Here is a 10,457-nt window from a genome sequence, read left to right as displayed (position 1 = left end):
TCCAAATGGACAAGTTGCTCAAACCTACTGATTTACTCAAACTTCTTTCTGCCTAGGTAGCCTCCATTGAGCTGGAGCAGCTGTGTTATGGAACAGCTAGCAGTAGCTGAAATCAGTTTGTGGCTTTGTTCATAACTCCAGGAGGAAAATCGGATGGCCCCTTTATAGGCCAACAATAATGATTTTTTTTGTTCTGTTATTCTGGAATAATTCCACATAGTATAGTGGTTACAGTGACAGACAAGAATCTGGGTGAGACAGGTTCAAATCCGCATTCTGCCATGGAAACTCTGCTGGGTGGTCTTGGGCCACTCGGTCTCTCAGCATGACCAGCCTCACAGGGTTGTTGCTGTAACCATTAACTGAAGAGGAGAGAACTGCCTTGGATCTCCATTGGGAATAAGAGCAGCATATTATAAATATCTACATACATAAATATGGAATAAATGTGTGTGCACATTTAACTGTGAAGCGGCTTTTTTCTGCTGAGGATCATACACATTGCAGTTCCACATGCATGCGTACACACATACTCCCCCACCTTCTCTACGAAAAATGGCAGCTTCCCATTAAAAGGTAGGGCTTCATTGTATTTATTGTATGCATATTGTATGTATGTATTTATTGTATGTATTTATTTTTTATACTGTATGCACTTTGTGCCTTGTTGTAAGCCGCCCTGAGCCCGCTCGCGGGGAGGGTGGGGTATAAATATAAATAAATAAATATTTTTGTGAAATATGTACTTTGCTCCTGTAATCCAATCCTACAATACAGAATGTGCAAAGTGGAATTGTCCAGGGGGGTATTTTATAAAGGGAATCATCAATCAATATAATCTAGTTCTCAATATGGCCATATCTGCAGATACTAAAATCCAGAGGCAGGCCATGAATAGACAAGGTGGATCTTTCTACAGACCTAATAAGTGCCCCAGGTTTACAAGAAAACCTGAAATCTAAAAAAACATACATGGGCTGCTTAAAGCCTCCTAAAATGATAAAAGGAGTGCCTGTAGAGGTTTAACAAACAGATGTCCTCAGTGGCCATTTCTAGGTAACCACAACAGTATTCAAGCCTTGTTTCCGCCACAAAACGGCATTGCCCTTCCAGGACTGCTTTGGCCTTTCGGGTCAAGAATGGCAGCAACCACCTGGCAACTTGCTACCACTTGGTCTGGCTGCTTGCTACTGTTCAACAGCAGCTACCTCATGAAAGCTAGTGTAGTGGTTATGGTTTTGGAATAGGTTCTGAGAGACCCAGGTTAAAATCCCAATTCTACTGTGGAAGCTCATTGGGTGACTTTGGCCCAGTCAGACATTCTCAGCCTAACTTACCTCATGGGGTTGTTAGCATAAAAAATGGAGGAGAGGAGAATGTTGTAAATTGGTTTGAGTCCCCGTTGTGGAGAAATGTGGGATATAAATGAAGTAAATAAATATAGCTGAAGATAGGGGGTGGATAAAAAATCATTTGCTGAGTGGGAAGGAGAGAAGGGAGCAGGGAAAGGTGGGGATATGGAAGCTGTCAAGAAGAGGGAAATAGTAAATAGTTTGGGGAGGGGATACAGGGGAAAACCCCTTGCTAGTTTTGACAGGTTCTCCACCATCCAACTGGCCAGGCTTATCCAGGATTGTGCAACTTGTCTAGTTTTCCTGGGGAGAAGATGGAATGCTGAAGATGAGGGGGCAAATAAAGTAGGTTTGCTGGTGGGTGGGAAGGAGAGAAGGAAGCAGGAAAAGAGGAGAGGCTATGGGGGCTGCCAGGGGAGGAAATAATGGGGGAGGGGGAAATTAGATACTCCCCACAAATTCATGTGGGTCCCCCTGCTCATAGAGTTATAGTTTAAATGTTTTTGGAAGTTTTATTGCATTGTTTTATGGTATTATATAGTCTTTACTATTTTCTAATTTTGCAATCCAATTTTATTCACTATTTATTGTATTATTATGTTTTTATTGCATTTTTAAAAAATACTGTGCACACTTACCTGGAGGTAAACATAGTTACTTCGGAATGAACATGTCTGAGATCAGGCTGCAGAGCTCTGTTTACATGTCTGCAGTTCTTGTATTGTTATATCTGCATTTTAATTAAGTTACATTAATCGACTTTAGTCACATGCTACAATACTGATCATCGACTTTGTGTCATACAGCAAGTGGCTGAGGTAACTTCACATTGCGTTACAAAGTGGCAAAGACCAAAGCATGCTCTTTAAAATTTGATTTTATTTCAAACAAAAAGTCAATGGGCTTACATGGATGGAAGGCAAAAACTACGGTTGTTGATCATTCAACAAACTTTGTATCGTGCGCTTCTCAGCAACACAGCTGGCTGTTACCTGGTGGTCCATCCATGGTGAAGCCTAAATTGAGCAAGTTCTGTGAATTAAAAAAAAAAAAATCTGGTGAAGCATCAAAAAGAACAGTAACCTCACTTCAAGTTGCTCCCTCCTGTTCTTTGTGGGACTGCTAAAGAATGATCTTTCAGGTGACAGAGTGACTTTTGTTTATGATCAGCCCAAGCCCATCTGACAAATGCTGGTTGTCTGTACAACATTTCTCTTTTCATCACTGGGCAGCCATATAGCTGGCACAGGGACTATAATGGGTATAACTTGCCAGAAACATTTCACCTCCTGAAAAGGAACTGAACAATTTAAACACTTTGGCTTTTCAGAAATACAGAGTGTTCTGCTGCTTCAGTCGACCCCTCCATATTAAACAATGAAACTAATCTGCTTCATATGTTGAAAGATGCACGTTTCACCAACCTCTCTATATTAAACAATGAAACTAATCTTCATATGTTGAAAGATGCACGTTTCACTCTTTTGGGATAGGCTTTTCTACAATAAATCTAACTTGAAATGGACAAGGATAGATGGCAGCAAATAAGAGGAGAAAGCAAACTGCATCCTTCATTGCTTGCCAGACCCAATTCATTTCTCATCCCAGGCTAAAGGTTCTAAACGCGCGGGGGAGCAAAGAGCAAGCTGTTATCTTCTGTTTATTGAGCCCGGAGTGTACAAATGCAGGAAAGATCAGTGTTTAGAGAATGAAAAGTCAGTTGACCTGTGGACACAATAATAAGAATAAAGGTAACCTGCCAAGTAAAAAAAATGAGATTCAATTTTTAGAGTTGTTACCTTTCTGCACAAAATGCTGTTTATTTTTAGGCAAAAGTTCAGATGAACCACCTTTGTTACTCGAACATTGTATCTATAAAACAATTCGTTAGAGCGATGATGCTTTTCCAAGTCTACTGGAACAAGTGCATTTGTGGGTTTGCATCAGAAGATTCTTGTTTCTCTTGACCATCAACCTCCTTTGAATCTTCCAGGGCAGCTCCACCAGCTGCAAACAAAGAGACCACATAAGCAACCGAACACAGAGGCTTAGCTCTGAGTGGTAGTAAGGATTCTCCTCTACAAGGAACAGGAGAGCACTGCTGGTAGTACCCAACTCCCATGATCCACCTGCATCTGCATGCAATCCTGGCTGCCTCCAGACTGCTGCCACATCTCAGCAGACACCTGCAATCCTGGCTGTCTGCAGACTGCTGCCACATCTCAGCAGACACCATCATCCAACATCCAAAACCTGCCCCACACCTCATACTCTTACTCAGCTAAAAATAAATGGTTTCCAAATGGTGGTTCTCTAACCTAATATATTTATGGATACTCAAGTGGGGGGGAAGCCTTCCAGAATAGTTTGCAGGAATACATATTTGGAAGTGGGTTGAGGATATAAACAGTGGCCTGGGAGGAACAGCAAGGAAGGGGATTCATAGCATTTTGACACCAGAGTCTCTGGGACCCAAGCTGGTAGCAGCTGTCTATGATCAATGAGTGCCTAAGATTAAGGACAGACTCAAAGTAATGCAACATGTGCAAGATACAATGAAGAAGCAGCGGGGAACATTCCTCTTCCTACCAACACCTTTGAACAGACTGATTATTTGTTGCCTAAGAATAAATGGCCGCCATCTAAAACTGAGAAACAGTGGCATGTTTCAAAATTAATCAGCCAGCCAAGAGGTACCCCACAATGAACAAGCAGCCAAAATAAAATACTATCGTTACATTTCAGTCAGATCAGCTGATGCAAAAACCCAGACATTGGTATGCAAAGCACTCCATTTGAACCAAGGCTTGCAGCTGGTGATAATTTAGCTGAATTTAGGAAATACAACATTGTACTCACCAGGCAAGGCATCGTATCCTTTGGATCGATTCTTTTTCTGATTTTTCTAAAATAAAGGGGAAAACAATGTTGTCCTCCACTTCTTCCAACCACAGAAAACTTCAGATTCCTTAGCAAGATATAGCCTACCGAGAGGTTAGCCCAGTTCCTGTCAGAAGGCTCGAAGGGCATATTCTTTGAATACCTGTTCTAATTTTGTGCAATTAATGCATAGCTGCTAGCACTGAATAGTACCAGCATGGTGTAGTAGTTAGACTGCTGGACTAGGGTATAGGAGATACAGGCTCCAATGTCCACTCTGCTACTGGGTGACCTTGGCCAGTCATTCTCTCAGATTAGCATAGGGTGGTTGTTGTGAGGATAAAATGGAAGGGAGGATTGTTGTGTACCCATCAAGGAGAAAAGCGGGGAATAAATAAATGCATTCTTCAAGGCAAGGATAGTGGGAAACTAATATTCCTACCTCCACAGAAGCCTTCCACCGTAAATAGATCTCCTTTGATATTGTCCAATCAAGGGGAACAACATAATCATCTGGTAGCAAAGTGTCTATAAAACAAGAAACATACATAAGCTGGTCATTCAATCAATTTATCGTAAAGAACAGACAGTGGACAGCAATCTACCATCTATATGTGATCAATGTCACTAGGGGGAAAGGAATGCATTTATTGCCTACTTTATTTTCCCATTCCCTAAGTTTGACATTTTTGGTTCAATTATATGCTCTCCCTTTTTATAGTCAAGGACTGCAAATACAAGTTAATTTTTATTCCTTTCATAAAATTGGTGTTATGATACATTCACATTAAAAAAATAGATGCATGATGCCCAGCTGTACCTTTCCTTCCCACTTAATGTTGATGTCCTGAACCAGTGCTTGAGTCAGTAATGGATGAGAGTGAACAAGCTGAAACTTAATTCTGACACGACAGACGTTCTCTCGGTTAGCAGAAAGGCAGATCAGAGACTTGAGACCTCTCCTGTCTTGGGATGGGGTTATATACCCCTTGAAAAGCCAGGTTTTCAATTTGGGAGGGCTACTTGACACAGCAGTCACCTTAGAAAACCAGGTAGCTCTGCTGGTTCAGAGTGTTTTTACCCAGTTTGACTTGTGCATCAACTGTGTCTGTTCATGGTTCAGCCAGTGATCCATGCCTTAGTTACATCTAGACTGGACTACTGCAATGTGCTCTACTCCAGGCTACCACTGAAGGGTGTTTGGAAGCTGCAGCTAGACTGCTGGCTAGGGTCAGTTATTGGGAGCATGTGACCCCGATACGACAGCAATTACACTGGCTACTGATCCACGTCTGAGCCCAATTCAAGGTGTTGGTTTTGTCCTTTAAAGCCCTACATGACTTGGGGCTATCTTCTCCCCTATATTCCTGCCTGGGAATTAAGATCACAGGGAGAGATTCTCCTTACTGTCCCATTAATCAAAGAAGCTGTTGGGTACACTAGAGAAGGACTTTTCAGTGGCAGCCCCACAATTATGGAACAAGCTCCCTCCAGAGGTACGCCTGACTCCCTCACTTTCAGTCATTAGGAGGCAGGTTGATTAATTTACTGGCCGCTTAGAATGGTGACTTTAAATGTATTTTATGTATTCTATTTTATGTATTTTATCTATGTTGTAAGTCACCTTGAGTTTCATAAGGCAGAAAAACAGCTAATATATGTTTAAAATAAATAAATAAAAACGTAACTCTGACCATGCCAAACTCTACCAAGATATAAAGAGAAGATGAAGAATCTCCTGTCTGCAAGGTAGTTTGTGGCCATGAATGGAGTCCTTAATTGGAAGAAGTTTCCTTTAAGAGGCAAAAAATGCCCTTGTTTCCAGAAGACTAGGCAGTGGCAGTGGTAAAATAAATCTTATTTCTGGTGCTGTGTATAATAAAACTGGAATGGTGAACTCCCCATTAGGGTCTAGTAGCTTGGGACCTGCATTAGTCAAGTTCCATAACTTGATCTTTGAACACAAAAGACAAAAGAACAGCAGGGAGGGACGTCATGCCCTGTTTGTGGTCTTTCTAGGAACATCTGGTTAAATGCTGTAGGACAAAAGCGTGCTTTTGCAGGACTCTCCTATATACAATTGCAAGTGAACTAAAATCTACTTTTACATATGAACATGTGAAGCTTTCTCTTGCAAAGTCATACCACTGGTCTTTCTAACCCAGTTCATGTACGGAATCCATTATTCTCAATATAGATCCTAGTTAAGATGGCCTTAATAAAATAGTAGACAAATTCATGGAGGAAAGGTCTTTTAAGTTGCTGCTACAAGTAAATTCCATGTTCAGAGGGAACATCTCAATATCGTACCAGGGATTCAAATAATATTTTCACTAGCAAAAGATTAATACTGGAAATTGAATCATGGACCTCTAGTGCCAATTATTTCTATGTTTACTTCAGGCAAGGATGGTACTTCTGTGTTAGTAATGGTAATTGGTTATAGACCTCCAGGCTTAGAGAAAGGAAGACCAATTGACAATATGTGCACATGCATACCTTAATTTCCTTCACATGGCTTAGAAAGTCAGTGTTTAAGACTGTAAGAAACTTGAAGATGCAAAGTTGCTAGGCCAAATAATTGTTTGGGGAGAATCTGAAGCAGCACTACTGAAGCTTAGCAGGTGTGAACATGATCAACCCCTTGGATGGAAGGTAACCAGGGATCTTTGCCCGTTTACCTATGTTCTGGTTAACTCCTAGGCTTAGTTATTGTAACAGAAAGTTTTGGTGCCTGCCTTTCAAGATGGTTTGGAAACATCAGGTGGTCCAGAACAAAGAAGTCAGATTAGTAGCTGCAGCTGGCTGTTCTCCAGACCATTTCAGAACACAATTAAAGAGGTATTCACTGACCAACAAGGTCTCAAATTCTCTGGGACTGGGCTGCCTAAAAGTACCGCTTACCCCAATGTGAGTTTGCTTGCCAGTTAAGTTCTATGACCTTTGCTTGATAGGTCTTCAGATGGTTAGGCAGATGGCTATGGGAGAGTGGAACTTTCTGTGGTGGCACCTGAACTTCCTTATGCTGGATTTGAGTCCAGTAGCAGCTTAAAAACCAACAAGATTAACAGTGTACAAGCTTTTTAGAGTCAGAGCTCCCTTGGTCAGATATCTGGTACTCTCAAAAGCGTATATGCTAGAAATCTTGTTGGTCTTTAAGCTGCTACTAGACTTCAGTCTTGCTCTTCTACTGCAGACCAACATGGGTACCCATCTGAAACTTCCTTATGTGAGTTCATTTGGTGCCCATGTTAACATTTTCTGGGTGTCAAGGGAAGTCTGGTCCCATATTTTTAAAATGCCATTTTGTAAGGATTAAACCTAAAAATCAAGACTTCAGCAAGTCTTCAATATGTTTTAGAGTGTATATATTTAAAAGTCAAGTGAATACTCTTCTTGCAATTCTCAGTCCAGAGCACTAGATGAATTTTAAATTCCTTGGATACAACACTTGACTAAAAAGCAAGGTTACGATTCTACTGGCAGATGTATACTCTAAAACAAGAAATGTGGAAAGAGTCCCTCTGAAGATGAGGATGTGACACATTGTCAATCAATACAGCTACATTCCTTTGGCATATTCTTAACCTAACAACAAATCTATTAGAATTGTCCATTTCAATTTTTTTGATTTTTTTTTTACTAAGCACTAAATTTTTTAAAAAGTAGTAATTACCTAATGGAACTGCTGGAGAACCGAACAGCTTTACTAGCTGAAGTGCAAACCCTAGTGATAAAGGAAGCTTCAGAAAACTGGATTTAGTACTTAAAAGACCTTGATCGTCTTCAATAGAGGAACATTTTGTTGCTCCAAGTGTATTGATTTGGTGCATTTTTTTACACTGTTCAGCAACAGGTTTCGTAAGACACTCAGTAGTTGCTTTAACTGAATATAAAATATCAGGTTGAGTGGTTGAAATATCCCGTGGCATTTTCTCCCTCTTTCTGTCTGTATTAATTTCCACAGTTTTATTAGGAGTAACAACTTGCCCATCCTTGGCTAAGGAAGCAGAAGTACATATCTGAACTGGAGAAGCAGCTACTTTCTTTGAAGAGTCCATAGATTCTGTCAACTTGGTTGGAACCAAGTTACACACCAGAGATTCTGCATCAGGACAAAGAGAGTCTACTGCTACAGCATAGCTAGAATGTACCGGAGATCCATGGCACCCAAGACTTTGCTTATCCTCGCCTCTGATATTGTCATCTGAAACCTTCTCTTGCTCTATCAATACATCTGCATCCCTTAGCACTTTCTCATCCTTCCTAACCAGAATCTGCCTGGGCAAATCAAAGTTTGGGGCCAAGTTGAAGATCCTTCTGCATCTTCCTTTTCCTGTGGGCAATGCTATCAAAGCCACACCAGTGGGAACACTGTCTTTAGTTACAGATTCTGTGGGGAAATTACTAGCTTCAATGGGGAAATTACTAGTTTCGGTGCCTGGCATCTCAGAGAGTAGTGATCGCACAGAACAATCTATTCTGTTATCTCCTTCATTTAACACTGCCCCATCACCTCCTTTCTCCAGCTCTTTGTTAGATTTCTTATCACTGAATTTTGTTGTCCTCTCTGAAAAGACCTGTTTGGGCTTCCTTGCTTTCCTTGGCCTTTGCTCATATATGACATTAGATGAACACTCAGGCCAAGTCAAACACAGTTCATTTTTGTCAGAACTGGCATGGGGCTGTTCATCAACCGAGTCAAAAGAAAAGAAAGCCCAGGTGTTTCTCTTTGTCTCCCTGGATGTCTCATGCTGATGAAAAACAGATACTTCCTTCTTGTTGCCTAACAACTTATTTCCTGGGCCCAATTCAGAAATAGTTTTGGTATGTACAGCTTTGTCTTCTGTACTGGATAAAACAGGACTATTTTCTGCATTGGTGCAGTCTGATTTGGGGGGAGAACTTTGGTTTTTGTACTCCAAAATACTGTTCTTGGTTTCCACCAAATTTTCATTCTGGATTCTGTCTGGCAAATAATCACTGGACAATAGTTCAGTTATATTTTTGTTTGGAACAAATGGCAAACTTGTAGAAGACGGACATTGATTGCTTGAAAGAACATCAATTTGTAGTGACTTGTCTGAAGTGATTGGATCCACCATACCCGAAACACAGAAGCTTCCTTTTTGCAACTCAGAACATTTCAGACTGCTTTCATTGGCAGAATCAACTTCACCATCTGCTATGAGCTCCTTTAGTGACTCATCAATAGATGCAGATTTCCTATTGTCTTCTGAATCCTCCTCTCCACTCTGTGACCAGTCCTTATCACTAGGAGTTTGAGGGTCAGGCTTCTTCTCCACTATTTTAACAGCGGCACCCTTCATTTTTCTGTTCCTCTTTCGTTTCCTTCTCTGTTTCATCTTGTGTAGTTTGTGCTTCTTCTTTACAACTGTTTCCCTAAATAGAATAAAGAACTAAATATGAAAAAAGATTAAAATAATCTCAATGAAGTATTAGGTTAACAGTCTAATCTATATAATACTTTGCAGTAGATAGTAAGTAGGACCAAACAAAGGCCATACTGATTAAAGCGTTACCATTCTACTTGTTAAAAATACATACCATTGAATTTCTTTACAAATTGCTTTGCACTTTTTGCCCAGTATGTAAATACTTAGGGGGTTGGGCCATACTAACAACTAATTCAGCATCACAGAATGTGATGCTATGCTGGCATTATATGCGCATGTTCAGCAACACTACTTTTGCTATCAGGGTAGCATGTTACAATATGTATATTATCCCGTTGTAAGCCACCCTGAACCCTGTTTTTAGGGAAGGGCGACCTACTAAATCCAATTTAATAAATAAATTTAAATAGAAAAATGACAGACTTTGCTCCTGATGAGAAAATGAAACATGAGATAATGTATTTAAGCTCCTCAAAAACAGGAGAAAATTATCACGTTCAACATGGCTTAGAGATACCTTCAAGTTTAAGTCAAGCCAAGGTAGAACAAATTGTTATGGCTGCCTTTTCCTCTTCTAGTATAAATAATTATGTAGAATATATTTTTCCCAGATTGTGTCTGATGCAGATTCAAGAACCTTTTATTGGATTATCTCCGAACCATCATATTCACAACTGGGATGTAAAAAGGTGGAAGTTATTCGAGCCTTTAAGTGCACACTTATAGGTGAAAGGGGATTCAACACTGCATTGTTGATTTTGATACTAAATCAAAATAAAATGTGTTATTGCAAACTGTTCAAAACAGA

At 40.3% G+C, this 10,457-nt stretch overlaps 1 protein-coding gene across 1 annotated transcript in view; it reads right to left on the bottom strand.

The window, feature by feature from the left end:
* Nucleotides 1–2,256: 2,256 nt before the first annotated feature.
* N4BP2L2 (NEDD4 binding protein 2-like 2) overlaps nucleotides 2,257–10,457 on the bottom strand; it is a 25,097-nt gene continuing 16,896 nt past the window's right edge. The window contains exons 7-11 of the mRNA XM_015424199.1: nucleotides 9,340–9,635; nucleotides 4,675–4,760; nucleotides 4,212–4,257; nucleotides 3,152–3,359; nucleotides 2,257–2,384 (exon numbers count right to left, since the gene is read on the bottom strand). Of these exons, the coding sequence (XP_015279685.1) occupies nucleotides 3,265–3,359; nucleotides 4,212–4,257; nucleotides 4,675–4,760; nucleotides 9,340–9,635 (523 nt within the window). The 3' untranslated portion in view covers nucleotides 2,257–2,384; nucleotides 3,152–3,264. The remainder of the gene's footprint in view (nucleotides 2,385–3,151; nucleotides 3,360–4,211; nucleotides 4,258–4,674; nucleotides 4,761–9,339; nucleotides 9,636–10,457) is intronic.

This window comes from Gekko japonicus, unplaced genomic scaffold (assembly GCF_001447785.1).
Source record: "Gekko japonicus isolate JY-2015 unplaced genomic scaffold, Gekko_japonicus_V1.1 scaffold1403, whole genome shotgun sequence".
Classification (NCBI taxonomy): domain Eukaryota; kingdom Metazoa; phylum Chordata; class Lepidosauria; order Squamata; family Gekkonidae; genus Gekko; species Gekko japonicus.
The sequence above is the reverse complement of the archived record's forward strand: the minus strand, read 5'-3'. Positions and strand labels throughout refer to the sequence as shown.